General features: G+C 48.3%; 7 protein-coding genes across 7 annotated transcripts; 3 read left to right on the top strand and 4 right to left on the bottom strand.

The window, feature by feature from the left end:
• Positions 1-100: 100 nt before the first annotated feature.
• N7482_001445 (mannoprotein) lies at positions 101-678 on the bottom strand (the record flags this gene model as incomplete). The annotated part of the gene is made up of 2 exons (XM_056683570.1): positions 101-289; positions 349-678. The coding sequence occupies 2 exons, from the start codon at positions 676-678 to the stop codon at positions 101-103; spliced, it is 519 nt and encodes a 172-aa protein (XP_056547176.1).
• Positions 679-1,310: 632 nt separating this feature from the next.
• On the top strand, positions 1,311-9,557 carry N7482_001444 (putative PKS-like enzyme; the record flags this gene model as incomplete). The annotated part of the gene is made up of 15 exons (XM_056683569.1): positions 1,311-1,427; positions 1,482-1,969; positions 2,041-2,584; positions 2,642-3,323; positions 3,377-3,826; positions 3,886-6,044; positions 6,098-6,194; positions 6,247-6,272; positions 6,328-7,188; positions 7,242-7,523; positions 7,580-7,654; positions 7,708-7,842; positions 7,871-8,049; positions 8,106-8,583; positions 8,655-9,557. The coding sequence occupies 15 exons, from the start codon at positions 1,311-1,313 to the stop codon at positions 9,555-9,557; spliced, it is 7,476 nt and encodes a 2,491-aa protein (XP_056547175.1).
• Positions 9,558-10,337: 780 nt separating this feature from the next.
• N7482_001443 (uncharacterized protein) lies at positions 10,338-11,340 on the bottom strand (the record flags this gene model as incomplete). The annotated part of the gene is made up of 2 exons (XM_056683568.1): positions 10,338-11,241; positions 11,327-11,340. The coding sequence occupies 2 exons, from the start codon at positions 11,338-11,340 to the stop codon at positions 10,338-10,340; spliced, it is 918 nt and encodes a 305-aa protein (XP_056547174.1).
• A 1,278-nt stretch (positions 11,341-12,618) lies between these two features.
• Positions 12,619-13,095, bottom strand: N7482_001442 (uncharacterized protein; the record flags this gene model as incomplete). The annotated part of the gene is made up of 1 exon (XM_056683567.1): positions 12,619-13,095. One exon carries the CDS (start codon positions 13,093-13,095, stop codon positions 12,619-12,621), a length of 477 nt encoding a protein of 158 aa, XP_056547173.1.
• Positions 13,096-14,021: 926 nt separating this feature from the next.
• Positions 14,022-14,252, bottom strand: N7482_001441 (uncharacterized protein; the record flags this gene model as incomplete). Its single annotated transcript, XM_056683566.1, has 1 exon — positions 14,022-14,252. The coding sequence occupies one exon, from the start codon at positions 14,250-14,252 to the stop codon at positions 14,022-14,024; it is 231 nt and encodes a 76-aa protein (XP_056547172.1).
• A 1-nt stretch (position 14,253) lies between these two features.
• Positions 14,254-14,646, top strand: N7482_001440 (uncharacterized protein; the record flags this gene model as incomplete). The annotated part of the gene is made up of 1 exon (XM_056683565.1): positions 14,254-14,646. The coding sequence occupies one exon, from the start codon at positions 14,254-14,256 to the stop codon at positions 14,644-14,646; it is 393 nt and encodes a 130-aa protein (XP_056547171.1).
• A 1,579-nt stretch (positions 14,647-16,225) lies between these two features.
• N7482_001439 (uncharacterized protein) lies at positions 16,226-19,797 on the top strand (the record flags this gene model as incomplete). The annotated part of the gene is made up of 3 exons (XM_056683564.1): positions 16,226-16,935; positions 17,170-18,834; positions 18,894-19,797. 3 exons carry the CDS (start codon positions 16,226-16,228, stop codon positions 19,795-19,797), a joined length of 3,279 nt encoding a protein of 1,092 aa, XP_056547170.1.
• Positions 19,798-20,604: the final 807 nt, after the last annotated feature.

Raw genomic sequence — 20,604 nt, 5'->3', positions numbered from 1 at the left:
CAGATCTTTTTCTGTAATTACAAGGACTGGGTAAAGAATAGGGACCCCTAAAACAAACAGAAAATATCCAAATTGCAGATAGAATGAACGAAGAACTGGATCAAGAATACGCATCTAGGGTGTTCTTGAACTCGCGGTCGATTTCCTGAGCTTGTGGCTCCACCATTCTATAATGCTCAGGGGATAGCACGGTTTTCATCTGATCATCAAAGCTGTTCTTCTCGATGTAAAGGTTGCTTAGCATTGAGCGGGCGACATATCCGACGCCTGCCTGCTTGAACTGCGGTGCCTACCACGGACATAACTCGTTAATATAATACAAGTCATGCGCTGGCGATGAAATCACACTACCTTTGCAGATCCAGTGCTAAGGACACTAGCAAGCCGAGGGTGAATTTCGTGGTATGCATCCAAAAGCTGAGACCCTTCGTCGGTGTTGAACGGGTCGGAATTGCCCAAATCTTTGCGCGCATCCTCAGCTGACATATGGGCATTGTAAATCGCGTTTGCCACCGGTAGAGCGCGCAATGTGCCCCCATTATAGGAATCGAGAGCTCTCTGAACACTGTCCACGTCGTTGCCCAGGCTTTGGATTTTCGACACCGTGTCCGCAATGTTGTGTGCACCGAGGGCCGGGGCGGCGACCACGGCTGCCAAGATGATTGTCCAGAATTGCATTTTGGAGTATCTAGAAAGCGAATTGCAACCACAGCAGAGGTGTCAAGATAGAGATTAACCTTGTGTTATATCGATTCACATAAACATAAGGAGCAGCATGGACAATCATAAGCGACGTTATAATTATTTTCTGGCCCAACTGAGAATGCCGCATGTACATTCCTTGCATTTTGATGCAGGGGTTGTCGCTCGGTTCATGAGCGGGTAGTCCCTTGCATGCAGAAGGAATGCAGAATTTGGTACCCGTCTGTGTGACGACAGATAATATTAAAAATCCATTTCATTAGCTGCAGATAAATGGGCGCCAATTCGATAGCTTATATTGATATTCTCGTGGCTGGCTGGTCATTTTGCGACCATTGATTCTGTGTAACTATGCGGGCGCACATCGATGATGGTGGTCAAGGACAACGCGACAGCGATCATCGCTCTGCTGCAAAAGACGCATTGATTGCGGTACAAGAGCCCCTTGCACTCCAGTTACTTGAGCATAAAGGAAAGCCGAAGCATATCGTGGTTGTCGCTTGCCTCTGAATTTGGTTTTCTCCTCTTCGGACAGTGGATGATTGAAAAATTAAACGATGATCTCTGCCGAGATGAACGCCCCATGCTTGGAAATAAAGTCAAACGGAATGAAAGATGAAGCGGGGATTGCACACCAACAAGCTGGCTCCCTAGACCAGACCGGAGCTTTGAAACCGGAAGTTGTTAGTACTTCGATTTGCAAATCATGTCCGAGTGATCCAAATGTATGTCACGGAAAATGCAAGATAGGTTCGAGCTTGTCACTAAAATCCGATCAGGGGCATCGGCAGGGCGAAGTCTGTCCTCCAGTTGCCATTGTCGGCATGGCTTTGCGCCTCCCGGGTGGAGTCAATTCGCCGGATCAGCTATGGGATTTTCTTATAGAAAAGAGAAATGGTGTTTGTGAGGTACCTGAGACCCGCTACACCGTCGACTCATTTTACAGCCCAACTAGAAACCACTGCGTCAAAACACGACAGGGATACTACTTGAATGAGGACCCTGCCTGCTTTGATGCTGGATTTTTTGACATCAACGGGTATGAGGCAGGACGGCTAGATCCACAACAACGCCAATTGATGGAGGTCGTCTGGGAGTGTCTCGAAAGTGCGGGGGAAACAAACTGGCGAGGAAAGCGCATCGGGTGCTACGTTGGCGTTTATGGAGAAGATTGGCTCGATCTGAACAGCAAAGATCCTCAAGATACTGATCGGTATCATATCATTGCAACGGGGCAATTCGCTCTGGCAAATCGATTGTCATTCGAGTATGATTTTCAAGGACCGAGGTAAGGCCACAATCTTGAATTTTCATTGACCTTGGGCTTGTTTTGGCCAGCGAAGAGGTTCTTATTCGTGTCGAATATAGTATGACCCTCCAAACGGGCTGCTCTGCATCGTTAGTTGGCCTCCATGAGGCAACTCAGGCCCTGTATAGTGGAGACTGCTCCTCGGCGATTGTCGCTGGAACAAATCTCATTTTTACACCGATCATGACTCAGACAATGAGCGATAACACAGTGATGTCACCTACTGGTACATGCCGAACATTTGACGAGAAAGCTGATGGCTATGGGCGTGGAGAAGCCATAAACGCTCTGTACATCAAGCGACTCGACCATGCGATCAGAGATGGAGATCCCATACGAGCAGTCATACGAGCTACTTCGACCAACTGTGATGGAAGAACCCCTAGCATCACTACACCGGGATCTCACTCGCAGGAGGCGCTTGTGAGATGGGCATATGAAAAAGCAGGAATCCGCGATATCTCCCAGACTGGATTTTTCGAATGCCATGGCACCGGCACAATCGCTGGCGACACTGCCGAAGTCTCTGTTGTTGCCAAGCTGTTTGAGGGAAAAGGAGTGACCATCGGCGCAGTATGTTGCAAGATAGCTGAATCGTCCATGATATGCTGATGCCTAACAACCAACAAGGTCAAACCAAGTGTCGGCCATGGTGAAGGAGCTTCTGGAATCAGCAGTGTGATCAAAGCTGTTCTTGCTTTGGAACACAAAACGATTCCCCCCAATGTTTTCTTTGACACCCCGAACCCCCGGATCCCGTTCAAGGAGGGGAAGCTTCATGTCCCTGTTGAGTCGGAGCCCTGGCCAGTCGGGAGGAGCGAGAGGGTAAGCGTGAACTGCTTTGGGGTCGGAGGTGCCAATGCCCACACAATTCTTGATTCAGTCGCCTCATTTTGTGGAGAGGCTCCCCAGATACCAAATGGAGAATGCCATAAAGCTCGCCTTCTCGTCACGTCGGCTCGGAGCGCCGCGGCTCTTCAAAAACGCACACAGGATCTGGAGGTTTACTTGGGACGATACCCCGAGAAACTTCACGATCTAGCATACACCCTGGGTGTACGAAGGGAACACCTCTCTCACCGAGCATTCGCAATCGTGAAACCCGACATGACTATGCAGCAATCATCACTCTCGTTCCACACTGGACGAAACAAATCCCCAGCCCTGACGTTGGTTTTCACAGGACAAGGAGCACAGTGGGCTGGAATGGGAAGGAATCTCATTGCCGAGTTCTCAGAGATCAAAGGAACTATCCAGTCTCTGGACCAAGCACTCAAAGAGCTTCCAGACGGCCCGAACTGGTCGATCGAGGGTAGTATTCCATTTCCTGATATCTATGGTTCGACGGACTAATTGCGCTACTAGACGAGCTGACCAAAATCGGTAAAAGCAGCCGTGTTGGCGAGGCAGAGTTCTCTCAGCCCCTGTGCACCGCCCTGCAGATTGCTATCGTTGACCTCCTTTATTCTTGGGGGCTCAAGCCATGCTCAGTGGTTGGTCATTCAAGTGGCGAGATTGCAGCGGCTTACGCGGCAGGAGCGCTGACTTCGAGATCTGCCGTGATTATCTCGTACTACCGAGGAAAACTGGCTAAGAGTCAAGAGGGCAAAGGGGCCATGGCTGCAGTTGGTCTTGGTCCCGGTGACGTATCTTCCTTCTTGGAGGATGGAGTGGTGATTGCTTGCGAGAATAGTCCGCAAAGCGTGACTTTGTCGGGAGACGCGGAAAAGGTTGAGAAAGTACTGGGCAAGATCAAAGCTTCTGATCCCGATATTCTTTGCCGCAAACTGCGCGTATCCACCGCATACCATTCTCGTGAGTGCGAAACTCCGGATTTCCAACGGCTCAATGGGTTGCTAACCTTCAAGTTTCAGATCACATGCGTGCTCTTGGGGCGGAGTACGAAGCTCACATTGAGCGCTTTGTACAAACCACTGGAGAAGCGATGGTGCCGCTGTTTTCAAGTGTTATGAATGCGAAAATCACTACTCCCGCGGAGCTGAGCGCTTCCTATTGGCGGCAGAATCTCGAATCCTCAGTCAGATTCTGCACGGCAGTGCAGAATGTTCTCAAAGAGCCGGAAGGCAAGGTCTTCTTGGAAGTCGGTCCCCATTCTGCTCTGTCTGGGCCCCTTCGCCAAATCTTCCAGGGCGCAGCATTGAAGGCGGATCCAGTGTATATCCCAACACTGATTCGCAATGACGAGGATAGCCGAGGTCAGATGCTGTTTGCGGCTGGATCTGCCCATGTGCATGGGGTCCCGGTTCGTCTAGAGACGATCAATAATGGCAAGGGAAAGCCGTTGACGAACTTACCATGCTACCCATGGGACCATAGCACAAGGTACTGGCACGACAGTCGGGTTACGCGTGAATGGAGATATCGCAAAAATCCTCATCACGAGTTACTTGGCTCCCGAGTCATGGAATCCTCGGATATTGAGCCTGCATGGAGGAACCTCTTACGTTTGGAGGACGTCCCATGGTTAGTCGACCATGCCCTTCAAGGAAATGTTATTTTTCCTGGCATGGGGTATGTTGCCATGGCTGGCGAAGCCATACGGCAACTCGAGCCAGAGGTGGAAGATTATTCAATCAAGAACATGGTCATCAAATCTCCACTGCTGCTAAAGGATTCTCAGACCTTCGAGATTTTAACTACGTTGAAACCAGTGCCCATCACCGATATTGTGGATGGAGAATGGTATTCCTTTTCCATCATGAGCTGTGATGAGACTGGCTGGACCAAACATTGTCAAGGGCAAGTGAAGGCCGGCCCTAGTCAGGTTCCGAAGGGACAGGAGATTCCAAAGTACAGTCGAGTATTGGATCCTAAGGCTTGTTATAAATATGTCGCCAGGCTGGGATTTCACTACGGTCCGCATTTCCAGCGATTTGAAGACATCACTGTTGACCCGAGGGATCGAAGGGCTTCCGCAACGGTCCTGAATGTGGAAAGCCCACCCCCAAGCCGCTACACACTTCATCCTGCGACCATGGACCATGTTCTTCAACTATTCCCTGTTGCCTTTGCTCAGGGTCTTGCACGGAAGTTTCAAATTGTTGTACCCGCCGCGATCGGCCATCTGTACGTTGGCGGCAGCGCCGCCAAAGTCGGCATTCAAACGAGCATTTCAGAAGGTACAATGGGATTTTACTCAGGACACGCTACTATGATGGCTGGAGAGAAGCTAGTCATGTCTTTGACAGATGTTCATGGATTTCCAGTCGACGGACAAGACTACACGGAGGGTTGTGCCATTCCCGCGCTCTCCCAGATTAGATGGGCCTCAGATATCGATCTGACATCCCCAGATGCTTTATTCCCATCGTTGACAGTTAGTTCATCTGATCAAGAAGGCATCAGAGATGCTGAGTGGTTAGGCGCTCTGTATCTCCTTGAGACTGCGTCTTCTTTGGCCGAGGAGAGTTCTGAGACCCTCAGCTTGTCAAGATGGAAGAGCTGGGTGACCACTCAAGCGTCGATACATAGCTTGAGGAATGATTCCATCCACCAGAAAGCTTCAGAATGGGCAAATTTGAGGTCGGAATCACGACAGTTGCTTATCAAGGCAATTTCCTCGAAATATGACAAGTGTGAAGAAGATCATGATTTCCAGGTTCTCTCTGGCTGCATGCGCTATGTCTTCCAAAACTGCCGAGAAATCGTGGCAAGTGAAACTCTTCCGGAAGAGACACAGGACTATCTGCAGAAATTCAATCTCCTTCTACAGTCAAAACTAAAATGGACCGCTCTCTTAACGGCACTCGGCCACTCCAACCCTGCGATGCGAATCCTCGAAATTGGCTGCGGATCTTTGGCGGCCACAAAGCTGATATTGGACCAGTTGAAGACTCCAGAGGGTGTGAGGCTTTATTCCAGATACATCTTTACACGTCCCTCGGACAAAGCGATCACAGCTGCGCAAGAGAGGATTCGTGAAGATATTGAATTCAAGGAGCTTCACATCACCCAAGACCCAGCAGAGCAAGGATTTGATCTGAAGTCATTTGATCTAATTATTGCTTATAATGTGAGTCATCCAACTTTGCAGATTAACCGGGCAGTGTTAATATGCTATTCCAGACCCTTCCGTCCACATCCGAACTGGACGTTTCTCTGCGCAACATTGGGCATTTGCTGGCACCAAATGGCAGACTATTAATTCACCAATTAAACCACGGTATGATATACCTCACCCTGAGAGTTGGACCACTCACTGAATGAATATCTAGAAAGCCTAGTAACCAGCTATCTTGCGGTAGGCGTTTCCGAACAAATTCTGTGCTCAGAAAGGAAAATTAATGAGAATATAGAACTTGATGCCAGATGATTGGACGGGGCCGGAAGGCAGCTTCAATCGGCAATTACTTTCAGCCAGGGAGTATGATGCTTGCCTGCGGAATGCTGGGTTCACCGGCAATGACGCCGTCTGTGGCAGTTCAGATGCCTCAACTGGCTTCGAAGGACTCACATTGTTGTCCAGTATCCGGGCTACCCCGGACAGTAATGAAACAGTCACACTTGTAGTTACTGAGACGCCTGGACCTTGGGCCCAACAGGTTGCTGCTCAGCTCAGTGACCAAGGATACAGCATTAACTGGACCACATTGAAGGAGGAGATGCCCGTCAATGAGTGGATTGTTTGCCTCCTTGATCTGGACGGGCCTTATCTCCACGAACTGTCTGAGCCGGACTTTGTCACATTGCAGATATTTTTAACAAATCTAGCTGATTGTCACCGCGTTCTGTGGGTAACCAGACTCTCCGGTGTCACTTGTGAAGACCCCCGTTTTGGGCTCGTGTTCGGACTTGCGCGGACGCTCAGACAGGAGCAAATGTTGGATATCTCTATATTCGAGACCGACGCTTTTGATGAGCACGCAACTGATGCAGTGTGTAGAGTTCTAAGAAAGCTTATGATCTCTAGGAAAGATGCTCTTCCTGATCCCGAATATGAGTTCTCCTCATCCCGCGGGGAAGTGCTTGTTGGGCGGTGCCATTGGGGGTTATCTAACGAAAACAAAATTCTCCAATCCCAAGATGAAACGGCAAGACAGCTGGGAGTTGGATCGTTTGGTCTAATAGAGACTCTCGAATGGGTACCATATGCGACGCGTGAGCTACCGCCGTCAAATGTCGAAGTCGAAATGCACTATGTCGGGCTAAACTTTCGAGTGAGTTTACCTTCCCTTATCTTTGGCTCATTTCCAGTTAACAGAAATCATAGGACATCCTCGTTGGCATGGGTCTGTTTGGAGACCCCGAGGAATTTGGTGTGGAGGGAAGTGGCATTGTCACGAGAGTGGCAGCGGATGTCACTGACCTGAAACAAGGGGACAGAGTTGCAATCCTAGGCGAGGGATTATTCCGAACACGGGCTGTCATACATGCAAGAAAGTGCATCAAGCTTCCCGATGAACTTTCTCTTGAAGATTCAGCCACGATGCCATCAGCATATGTGACTTCAGCCTACTGCCTAGGACACCTATCCCGGCTCACAAAGGGGGACGTAAGTTGCGATATTTTATATTCTATTGCAGAGGCGAGGTGACTAATCTCATATAGTCTGTACTTATTCATTCCGCCTGTGGTGGTGTTGGTCTCGCAGCAATTCGTGTCTGCCAGGTTTTGGGCGCCGAGGTATGTCCGTCCCAAGCGATGTGTATCGGGCACTGGCCAACGTACTACTTCAGATATTCGCAACCGTGGGAACTGAGGAGAAGGTTGAATATCTTGTCAGCACCATCAGAATTCCGCGCAACCGAATTTTCAGCTCTCGAAATGCAGATTTCCAAATCGACATTATGCGTGAAACGAATGGTCGAGGTGTTGATGTCGTCCTAAATTCCTTATCAGGGAAACTACTCCATGCCTCCTGGGGCATGTGTTGCACCATTTGGCAAAATGATTGAGCTTGGAAAACGAGACTTCCTCAGCAACGGTAGCCTCAGCATGTTGCCCTTCATCAAAAACAGAGCTTACTTCGGATTCGACTTGGTCCATGTGGGCAGAGAGAACCCGGAAATCAATTTGGAGTAAGTAATATAGGATCCGAATCCATGTTGGATTAACGAATCTAATGGTCTCGCAGAATGATTACTCAATTTTCATCCTGGTATGATGAAGGGAGGCTTACACCTATTCGGCCTGTGAGGGTATATGAGGCGAGAGAAGTGGCCGATGCGTTCCGCTACATGCAGCAAGGCGTTCACATGGGCAAAATCTTGATTCGCATTCCACGCGATTCTGCAGAGTTTCCTCCTTCTACAAAACAACATGCCGAGGCATTGAAACCCAATTCCTCCTATCTTTTGGTTGGTGGCTTGGGCGGAGTTGGCCGCTCCATCTCCACGTGGATGGTGGAACGAGGTGCACGCAGCTTAGTCTTCCTGTCGCGTTCAGCTGGGCAGTCTGAAGAGGACCAACGATTCATTCGCGAGCTGGAGGATCAGGACTGTAACGTTGTTTGCGTATGCGGCAGTGTGACTGAGCCACAGGATGTAGAGAAGGCAATCGCCCAATCTCCTCTCCCATTACGCGGTGTGCTGCATATGTCTGGAGTTCTTCAGGTGAGGCAAAGCCTTAACCAATGAACCCTTCTTCAATTAATTATGCTGACACTCATTTTTCCATCTATCAGGACGGCGCCTTCACCGAAATGACATATTCGCAATGGACATCATGTCTAGCGGCCAAAGTCACAGGCACTTGGAACCTGCACAATAGTACCCGAGATGCGGAGTTGGACTTTTTTGTTTTATTCAGTTCCATTTCAGCAACAGCGGGCAACCCTGGACAGGCAAACTATGCAGCTGCAAACAGTTTTCTCGATAGTTTCAACCAATATCGCCGTGGGTTGGGGCTACCATGTGGTGTAATCAACCTTGGGCCAGTTGAAGATGTTGGCATGCTTAGCAGAGACCAACCACTGCTTGAAAGAATGCGCTCTGCTGGTGTACGATTGGTCAGCGAGAAGGAGCTAGTTGAGGGGTTGCAGACAGCAATTCAACAGGCCCAGGAACCCCATTCCATGAAGGTCAACATGCCTACTTCCAGCTCCTGCATTGTGGGTCTGGGAACCACAAGACCACTTTCAGATTCCGATGTTCGATGTCCCTGGGGAAGCGATCGTCGATTTTCAATCTTTGCCAACATTGATTCTACAGGAACTGCCTCTAGCGATGCAGGTGCTGATGAGCTGAAGGTTCTTCTGCGGAAGGTGGAACAAGATCCGGTCATCCTTGATGATCCTGAGTCGGAGAGAGTCATCTGCCGCGAGCTGGCCAAGAAGATCAACAAGCACAAGGCCGGAGCAGAGGATATGGACGAAGAGGAAATGGCCAATATCGTTATCGATTCCTTAATGGCCATAGAAATCCGAAGCTGGGCTCGCCGTAATATGGGATTGGAGATCAGCCTCGTAGAAATTGGGAAGGCTGGTACAGTCGGTGGCTTAGCAGCCGCAGCCATCGAACATCTCAAGGTAAAGCACGGTGTCAAGACGGGTGAGGCACCAGCTGAAAATGGAGCTGTTGGAGGGTGAGAACGTTTGGTATATTCGGGTGTGTTAATTATAATGATGGATGACTGTCCTGTTTTTGTTTTTAATTTTTGTTTTTTTTTTCATGGCAGCTTCATCTTTGGTAACGCAGCTAGCTGCTCATGGTGTTTTTGAGCCAATCGGACACTCCTTCTATCTCCAGTTGAAGAGGTTTCCAAGGCTTTGGCTTCCTCTGCTTAAGCTGTCCGCATAACCTATATCTGTATATAAGACCAGAAAGACCTCTCCAAAATATACTAGAGATGGCCCAATTCTTATAGTGTTATTGCGTATTAAGCTGATCTTTAACATTATGTTGTAGACATTCCCATACGTGTCCTGCCTATCTATTTTCACCACCGGGCGGTCTATATATTGTATCTTGGGGTTTTCTCTTGTGCATCGTTGTTTCTGCTTTAGCTACACGGCCACAGAGACCATCTCTGCCTCTCACCAATCATATGGTTCTGTGGTGAGGCATGATTGCGACCGGGGCACCTACTCTAGACTCCACTTAGTCGTAATTCATTTTGAGGAGTATATACATTTTCCATACCGTTTATGGTACATACGACCATAGGGTGTGGATAATAGGGCTTCCCGTCCGCTCAGCCGTACTTAAGCCATAATATATTCGCATGGCCAATTCTCTCTATAGCCCTATTGCAATATTTTGTGAAAGAATAGTATACACCGAGTTAAGAAAAAAAGTCTATTTGCAGACGAGTATACGCAAATCTAGCTATACTCAATATGTCCTAGATTCATAAAGAGAGGTTTGAATCACACAAAATTCCAAAGTAGAGTAGCCTTCACCAAATTAGGTTCAGCAAAATCAACATAAACTCTTCCCAGTCTCCCTTCACCCCTTCCGTGGATATTTCTGAGCAACCAGTCATGCAGCCTTAGGTTGATAACGGTCGCGAAGTCAATCGGTCTTTTGACACTTGTGATATTGCCCCAAAGGTTATTCAAGCTGAGATTCTCTAATTTATCCAGGGACTGTTGTGCACAAGGGATCTCGTAGTACTCCCCTTGATTAGCTGGCGATGAAGTTCTCGAGGCCCATTCCAAAACCCTCTGGACATGTATCCAGTGAGCGTCAATAACGTCCATATCCGCTGAAAGCTCCGTGCGGGGCGCCTCGGGGCCTTTCAGCGGAAAGGCTCCTGCACCGTTATCATTGAAAAGAACCATTTTTCCAATACACTCGCTCAGTTTAGGCTGCTGGTCGAGGACGAGACCCCTTGCCCAAAATTCTTTCTGAATCAGGTCATTGACTTGTCCTGGTGCATGGTCTTGGTCAGGTTGACGATCGTCCCCCCAGTAGTCCCACTTGGCCTGGAACATGATGGTCTCGTTGGGGTGGTTATCCAGCCACTCAGACATGATGTGCAGCGCGTCTCTCAGATTTCCTTGCAGGGTGACTTTCCCATGGCGGAGACCTAGGTCTTTGCCGATTCGCAGATCAATGGATCGCACGCCCATGTCGAGTTGTGCTCGTATACCGCTTGATTGACAATTGGCAACTTCCATCTTTTGCCAACCCCAACCTTCGATATGGTCCGTTGTAGCGTGGCTGTTGTGGGTGGCTGGAAGAGTCAAGCTTGATAAATACATCTGGCTCTGGCGTTCGACTCCAATATGCTCGCGCAACTGGGTCAACCAGTTAGAGGGATCCACGTCACTAAGAATTAGAGCTGGCGTTAGAAATAAATTGGGAATTGACTGTTCCGCGTGGGGAAGGAAGGTTGATTGTGCAGTATGCTTACGGGATTGGTGCCATAGTGGATAATCGGCTGTTGGTAGTGAATTGTGAAATGGAATTTGGTAGGGAAAGTGAATAAAGAAAGGATGAATTGATGTTTTCAGGTGGATGGAGGTCGGGCTTTGTATAGAAACCGGAGGAGAGAGAGAAGGACCATATTAGCGGGAAGGATCATGCCAAGGAATCATTCAGCTGAATGGATATTGATGAACGGGATGAACAAGCCGGATTCAGTATCTCGATTCGAATAGCCACCATGGCCTGTTCGCTTTGCCTGTTCTTTCTTGCAGAACTGAAAATAATTACATAGTCGCGATTGAAGAAGTTCAATCACCAAAGCCAGCTTAGTGATAGCTCCGGCCACGCCGAATTCATTGTGGCTGACATTCTGTAAGACTTCGAGCTTAAATAAAAGGTGTGGGAGCTGAAAGCCACTGAAGACGGCTTATTCAAGCGAGCCGATAGATATCCCGGAGGCACACTGGCCCAGTGTGGGGCGCGAAGAGCCGATCGCCTCAATTGCCCTGGAACAAGAGGAACCTAAAACGCCACCTGTGGATCCACGTGGATAACAATTTTTTTTTTTTTTTTTTTTTTTTTTTTTTTTGAAAAGTCCAGATAATGCAGGTGGAAGCAATCTAGAGTCAGTGGGATCAAGTATCCATATTGCCAATCTGATCCTTTACCAGCAACTACGTTGCCAGTCTCATACTCAAGGTAGAAATGACAGAAAGAATCTTCCAATTTACATGTATTAATGAGTAGGTACTATTTGAATAGTATGTAAAATTACGAGAGACTCACAGGCTATCTACATGGACGTAACCAACACAACCTTAGGCGCCTGGCAACGTTTAGCACTTGTATAGCCAATGTTCAAGGCAACCAGTAGAATACCTGCTCAACCGATCTACTGAATTTATTGTTGTAGAATTTATTATTCACGGCTTGTTGCAATCAAAGGGTAATTGCAGAAAACTAGCCATCGTCTGAATGTAGGTAAAATTCTTGTGCCTATGAAGATGCATGTATACTATAGTGGGGTGTGTCCATGCAGACAGGAACGGCGGTTTATCTGATGCCTAAGGCTATGATTATGCATGCGTAGGATCGATGGGAACTCTCTTTATGGAAAGAAAGAGGAAACTGTTTCTGCCTATCACTACCTAGAACGAGAAAGAAAGTAAAATGTAGAACAGCACAAATAAAACGTCACAAGCCACAATTTCAGACAACAACCTTGAGGGTAATAAAAACTGACAAGTTATACATCCATTAGTCGTGCAAAAATGTGACTCATTTGGGGACTTGCTGGACCCCAGGGGGTTTAGGAAGAGCTGCCCGATTTCCACCAGCGATTTGTTCTTGGTCCTTGCCATTTTCATTGATAATGACGCCTGAGTTTGGATTGAATGCCTTTCTTGCAGGGGTATTGTTGTAGGAGATCGAACAAATCAGATCTCCCTTGTGGCCAAGAATGGGATTCTTGAAATAGAAGACACCCCCAGCGGGCAAGCAAAGTCCTTGTTGTCCTTGCAAATCTTCAGCAAGGGCTTTACGGAGGTCATCCATGTTCCTCATGGCGGTTTCGACGGATTTCATCGTGTATTCCTTATATTCCTCAAGGCCATTAAGAGTATTCTTTTTGGCTTCGATGCTGGGTCCCTCGAACGTGGATTTGATCTGGAGACCGCCGTCTTTCACGGCTTCAAGATCGAGGGTCATCTTCCACTTGATGTGGTACTCGAGGCTAACAGAGCCAAGAATTAGCATACGTGTGTGTATGAAGCACCACCTATATTCCCCCAACTTACTCGCTTTCCTTCACATCGTTCGCTCCAACAAGGTGTTTGTCCTCGAACCGGAAGTAAAAGGCTATCGTGCTGAATCCCTCCACCGTGATGATGTCACTTCCTGGGACGAAAGACACTGTGTTCCTCGTTGAGCCTTTTTCACGCATTAGTGCACGCCCAAAACTTCTGTCATTGGTGGTAAAATGGGCCATCTTACATGAACCTTTGCCTTTAACGTTACCAGACCAACCGACAACTCCGGCCACATCATCCTTTTCGAATTCCCCGTAGGAGGATTGAAAGGTCCAGGATGTTGAGGAATTTGGATCTTGAACAAAGTCGTAGAAACTATCTTCTTTGGATATTCGAGGGTTCTCACCGACTTTGAGATCGGCGTCACTATTAAGAAATTGTCGGTTATTTAAAATGGACAGCGACGGGTGAAGCAGGAAAAGGAAAAGTGGAAGAAAGAGAAGGAGAATGAGGGGAGGAAGCCGTACAACTTCACCCATGGCTTTTTCCAATCGTCTATCTTAACGTAGACCCAGGACATGCTGGGTTCAATGGCACGATTCAGAACTCGTAACTTCTTCAGGAGATACCCTTTGAAGAAGTTTCTCCCGGTCATATGGAAGGAACCGAAGTCACAAGACTCAGGGTTCCACGATGCTTCAAGACGACCATCCGTAAAGTTGCCTTGGTACTTCAAGAAACGCTTGTCAATGGCTGGTAGCTCATTTGTGCCAGTCGTTTCAAGATAAAGAAGGCAGTTCAGACGTGAGCTCTCTGTAGAAGCAGGATCAGATCCAATTGCGCGTGGGTCCACCCACGGATACGTCTGATACTGCAGTTTGTGGGGCTCGAATGTGAGTTTTGGGGCAGAATCGCATGTCAAATAAGAAATTGTTAACAATCACGGCCAACAGACGTCAGGTGGAAAGACTTGCCGGTGTGATTGGCCTTGAAGGCATAACCCAGAATGCTTGACTTCTTGATTTCTGCAATGAACTTCTCTCGCCCCTCTCTCATCAGGGTTTCGAGATTGTCCTTAATGCCCTCGGGCTCCTTTGAGAAATCGATTCCACCGAAATAACTTTCAGCCAGGTTGAATTCAGCCGCTGCAGATTCGATCAGCATCATGATACAGAAAATTAGAATGGCTGGATTGGGTTGGGAGGAACTCACTTTCGACTTTGGCGACCAGAGCGTAGAGGCTGTATTCTCCAGCCACAATTTTCTGACCCAGGGGACCTTTTCCATCGGCCACTTCAGGCCCAAGGAGCTTTACATACTCATCGGCCGAATCGCCCACGGTTCGCTCAACCACCGTCATCCCCAGCTGCAGATCAAAAGCCATTCCTACGAGTTGGCGGTTAGTATTGGCAAAGCACCCGTTGAGCTGTCTAGACGCAACAAACTTACTCCATCCAGCGATATCATATACCTTGATTTCCAAGTCGACAAATTCGCCCTCCTCATCGAAGATTTCGCATTCAAGCTATGCAAATTCGTCAATTTGATTCTTGCATAGATGCCGAACAGGTTGCTTCCAACCTTTAGCTCGCCAGATTCAAAGCATAGCATGTACAAAACGCGCTGCTGTGCCTCAGAAGTCAAACTGGCTTCGATAACCATGCGCGGGCATCCAATTTGGGCATGCCTGAAGTCTCCAAGGCATCTCCTGTAACATCTGAACTCCTTTCTGAGTCCGGAAGTCGGGTCATCGGAGGCCTCTAGCCACTTGGTTTCCAGTCCGGCATTGACCATCTCTCTAGTGATAGTTTCAGTACTTGCATGGCTTTCTAGAGATTGGTTTCAAGTGTTCATGGTGCATTCTCACTGAGTCAAAGCGAACACCTGATCAGACGGATCAATCGTCAGTTTCCGGACTCGGTCAGTAGTGACGATCGACATCACGGCGATTGTATCTCAGTGATGGAATGAAGAAGAAAGAAGGTGAGCCGGCTCGATGAATATTAGAACTTGAGACTGTTGAGCTATTCAACATGGACGGGAGAGCATCAATAAATAACATTATACACCAGATTCTATGCGCCTCTGCTATGGTATTTTGGAAAACTCCATCGTCTCGCCAAAATATTCCCTTCGGCCTCTCCGTAGCTTCCGGTTGGAGCAAAGTACCTCTCAGTCACTTGAGTGAAGTAGATATCCGCTATGTGGCGGTAGAAGCTGTATTCAGAATAGGCTAGACCATGATACTGTTCATGCAGCCTTGGCTCGGTAAAACACCTCAGCTGAAGAGTATCGATCCCCACATTCGCACCAATGCAAAGGGTTGAGACATTATTGGACTGAATTCTGACGATATGTGCCCACTGATGGCCGGTCGGTAGATAATTCCTATCCCTTTTAGCGAGGGCAGTCTGCTAGTCGTCCCTTCGGCAAGACTGCCCAAGGTTGGAGAGATAGGCTGCATGCGGAGATGTGGGGTCCAGTGTTCCATAAGTTTGGACACCTACACTGACAGTGTGTTACCGCCTTCCATTTATAATATACCGCCATCACTTATCTTATGGGTTCTACGTGTTCGGTTGTTATTTTAGGGTATTTGTAACGAAGCCGTTCTCTGGTAGAACTTTGTTTGCTGTCTAATTAAAATAATCAGTTTTGTAGGTATCCAAAAAATTGAATGTGATGAAAGTTTTAGTCCCGCAGACCAACGCACAAAGTTATGTAATCAGAGGGGTAGGCCCACACTCATGGGGCGATGGGACGCAACTGCAGGGGAGAGTGACGAGACGTGTAAGCAGACATACCCACCATTGGTTTTGCCTCAGCAGAGAAAGGAGACGACGCCACTGCTAATAAGGTCCTTCATCTGGGTTTCATTGGGGCGACCCGGCGAATAGCTGAACATGATTGGTCGATATTCTGCTAGACCGTATCGGCAACTCCGCGAGTAGTTTGTCAAATGTTGGTCCGGGGTAAGTTTATGCGACCAATTCGGTTTATCCCGCGCAGAGTATATACCCATAAAGGTCCCAAAAAGGCCCGACAGCCATATCCTCAACACACCTTTTTGTCATTCAAATTTTCTAATACCTTTTAGACTTCATCTCAACTTTTCTTTTCCTTTTTTTTCTCCCAACATGGCTACTCTACAATGGGATTCCGAACTTATGACCAACTATGTGTCGGCAGTGGCAGTCCCCGCTGCGAGCCACATGGTGACCTGCGTAGATCCGCATACATTGCAACCTATGATTTTTGCCCTCAGCAACGACGAGATTCCAAAATTACAAGTCATTGGGGTAAACGAGGAGGGCCAACGGGTCAGGACAGACTATGGTCGTCTGCTCGGCTTGCCTACAGATGCCTACATCCAAACCTTTGATGTCCAGCAAGGCGCCGATTATACCATCCATCTCGCCTTGACTACAAAGGTCGATGAGCAGCATTCTCAATTGTGGGTGGTGAGACCCTTCCAATTGAGCAGCCAGCCATTGCTCACCACTTTGCCACCACAAACCTTTGGCAAAGTTCACAAAATCAAGATCGGCCTGCCGACCGGAAAATCACCCTACCCAGCTGTATGGGTGATGCACCAACCGTTGAATCGTGCGGCAAGTGGCAGCGACTTAGCCCGCGTGGAAGTGAAACTGGACATGAATAAGATCATTGTGTGGAAGGACTGCACACTGCCGACCAATGTGAACGAGATTCTCGATATCGCCACTGCCAATGGTGGAAGCCTAGGTCAAGGGCTGTATTACCTCTGCAGGCAATCTGACGCGGTGCTTCTTATGGTCAAATTTGTCCGACCCGGGATGGAACAAGGAGACGCTCCCAGATGGGCCCAGTACGACCTTGTTGCTCCAGAAGGCGCTTGATCGATTGAATCGTTTGTCGACTTCACAGACCCCGCCCGCAGATCCGGTCTCTTTGTTGGTTCTCCACGGGGATTGCATTTGATCCCTTCAAATGAGACAACTAAGCGAGGGAGTGGTAGATTGCTGATCAATGACTCTTCCTTCCGTGGCGCGAAAGATCTTTTTGTCGCCCAGGATGGCCCGCATGTCTCTGTATGGGCTAGAAATAACCAGGATGAACTTGGGTTCCTAGTAGCCTCTTGTGATAATATCGACAATAGCCGTGCTGCCACCCTCCTTCCTGCGGGCAAGGCAACCAGCTTCTCGGCCGCAATTTGCAAGCCTGCAGAGAGCTTCTCGACAGTCAAACAGATTCTCGCGGCCAACGACGAAAGTGGCAACCTTACTCTGCTGGAGCAGAGTCTCGATACCGGTATCTGGCGCACCGAGCCATTTTACGTCGAGGAGGGAGGAACCCTCATGGCCATCCCCAGCTACACAGTCAACATGACCGCGTTAGATGATAAGAAACAGCCACTTTGCAACGGTCAGGTTTTTATCAAGTCATCATCCTTGCTGTCCGCCACGTTGAATGGCCGATCCGATACCTTGGATCCCAAGGGCCGCTGGTATCCGCTCGACACTGCGGGTGAGCTGGCGCTGATTATTCCTACCAATGGCCTGACTAGTCAGCCGTTGCAGATTAGCAAAGTCAGGAATTTCCTCGCTCAAGAGATCACGCTTCATTCCGATATGAACATCGATCCCAGCCATAAGGTCATCAAGTCACTAAGCAAGCTCGATTCTACCGAGAAATTAGAGGCTGCCACCGACAAAGACGGCAAATCTATCTGGGAGGGGGTTGAAAAGCCATCCAAGGACGAGCTGATTGCTGCCGCTCAATGCTTTTCGGCGATCAGGGAAGCCTGCACGAAACTACCGGCCGATGGATCTGTTGTCCAAACAGTGACCTTCTCCGCACTGTCTGTCAATTCCATTCAAATCGCAAGTAACCATATTTTCGAGGCTATCGCTGATACTTTCATGGATGGCTTCAACTACCTGAAAGAGAAGGTTCATCAAACAATTGACTGGATAGTGCGCAAGGCCGGTGAGGTCTGGGAGTTTGTTTGCACGATCGGAAACTCTGTCAAGAAGTTTGTTCTCGACTGCATCGAGAAGGTGACCGAAGCAGCGACCTGGGTATGGGACAAGTTTAAGCTTGGATGGGAAAAGTTGTGTGATGTGGTGGGCTTCTTGTTCAGCTGGGACGATATCATCGAAACGAAGCGCACCATCAAGGGACTGCTCAATGCAGGTCTTGACTATGCGGCTAACAATATTGAAGGGGTGAATGTAAAGATTGAGGATCTCTTCAGTTCTCTTCAAAATGATATCGCCGGACTGACGGGTATTGCATCAATGGAAGGTCGTAAAGGAAAGCTGAAGCCCTCCAATGGGAGTGACGATAAGCAGATGACCGAATTCCAGCAAAGCCCAGGGTCCAAGTGGATTGGGGAACGGATGAAGAATGGGAGTGGGAGTATGCGCTCTCCGGGGAAAAGTAAGTGCCTGAGATATCTTTTCTCTTCAATCGCCCAGTCTGACCCTTTTCATCTGTTAGCAACAAATAATGCCGAAGAAGTGAAACTCTGGGAAGATCGGATTCAGCCACTCCTCATGAACTTCACTAAAGTTGCTGAGGATCTGGGCAAAGATCTCGCCGAATTGTTCACCGGGGATAACAATCTCTCAACCGGTGAGCTTCTTGCGAAAGCCGGTGGGGACTTGCTCATCAATATCATCGACGTGGCCAAGAAGATTCTGCAAACTCTGGTCACCCTGGTATCTAAATTGGTCGTTCTCTTGAAGAACATTGGAAACCAAACGTGAGTTTCCGAGAGCTTGGCGGAGAGTGAAACGATACTGACAATTGCACACTACATAGACTCACCTGGGGCTTTGTTGAAGATCTGTACAAGTGGTTGAACCAGGGCGACAGCCTTACCATTTTTGATGCTGTTTCGTTGATCATCGCTATTCCAGCGACATTCATTATCAAAATCGTGACAGGAAGGAAGCCTCCTACTTTGGGCAATATGGACAGCGAACTCTTCGGAAAATCTGTCATCGGTGCCCTCCGGGATTCAGAGGAAGAGGAAGAAAAGCCGAACGACAATTCCATGATCTCAACCGCCAACAAGACCACTGCCCGTGATGTCACAGTCATTGTCTTGGGAGCTGGTTGCGGGGCTGCGGTTGTAAGCCTCTTTTTCAAGAACATCAAGTTCCTCAGGAAAGCAGCCAACAAAGGGATCTCCGTAGCGGTTGACTCTCTCAGTCCTGGAACCATCATGGAGGTAATCAGCATTTGTCTTGACGGATTCAGCATCATCAAAGATCTGATCAATGCACCCGATGATGAAACCCCCGGTGCCGGGATGCGGAACGCTGCAACATATATCAAGTGTTTCCGTTTGTTGACCAATGTAGTCTATATGGCTGCTACAAAGGCGGGCGGTCTCGAAAACGAACTTGTCGATCAGATCATGCTAGCCATTGACCTGCTAACCGCCATGGTCAACTGTGGCCTATATACTGCGGTCTACGTGAAAGAGCTTGACGCGAAGAGCTGGAAGGGATATGACGAGGGGTCGACACTGCTTAGTGGTGCGAACACTCTTCTTGAAACCGTGACTGCCATTGGATATTTCACGGCGGCTACGTTCAAGGAAAAGGCTCCACACGCCACACTTGTTGGGTTGGGCTGTATGCAAATTGGGGCCGTGGGCGCAATTGTGACCAAAGGAGTTGAGTTTCGGTTGACTTACAAGAAGATGAATGGCGAGTAGCAAGACTGTCTTGTAATTTTTAATACTTCAGTGCCTCCAGCTGCCAATTGATCCTTTCGTATTATTAAATTCACACCACATCAGTGTTTTTCAGTCATTGCTTAAGAAGATTCCCACAATCCATTAATTACAATGCCGGCTTTTGTTGAGAATAGAAGCTGTCGGGAAAAGGAGCTACGAGGCTACTCGTGAGCAGGGAAGAGACGAAAACGGAACTTCTCGTATTCTGGAGGATGGGGAAGGCAAGAGAGAAAGAGAAGATGTTACATCACTCTCTAGGCTACTAAGCCTAATCGAGGTCAAAAACATCAAAGTTAGACCCAACCAGGACCAAAGGCAAGCACTCAATTCAACGAATGTCAAACGACTACGCTCCGGCATCTTGAGTCTAACTCCAACAGATTGCGAGCTGAAGATTGATTTTAATCTCTCGAGCCATATTAAAAACTGCGCATCCGGACATGGTAGTAATGGCTGGGATGTAGGCGCAGGCGGAAAAAGTATTGCACGTAATTTAGGGGTATTGCTTTCAATACTTACTTATCGCAGTCTAATATCCTGGTGAACGAAAAAGGCAAGCTAATCACTGGTGTGTTGGGAGTGCGTGTCAGCACTATCATTATGGATGGCCTGTTATTATCCTACGTTTCTGCATAGGCGGCCACGAGATATGAAGCCTAACATCGAGATGCATGATAAGTCTCGTAATTGTAGGGGGGATCCATGGCAGCTATGTATTTGTGCCCTCCCGTCCCCCCATCGGCACCAAGGTGGAGAGCTATTTGAGGAATATGTGTTTACGAGCCA

The sequence above is a fragment of the Penicillium canariense genome, assembly GCF_028826845.1.
Source record: "Penicillium canariense strain IBT 26290 chromosome Unknown utg000001l_segment0_segment0, whole genome shotgun sequence".
NCBI lineage: Eukaryota > Fungi > Ascomycota > Eurotiomycetes > Eurotiales > Aspergillaceae > Penicillium > Penicillium canariense.
Note: the sequence above shows the minus strand (reverse complement) of the source record. Positions and strands in the feature narration are given on the sequence as shown.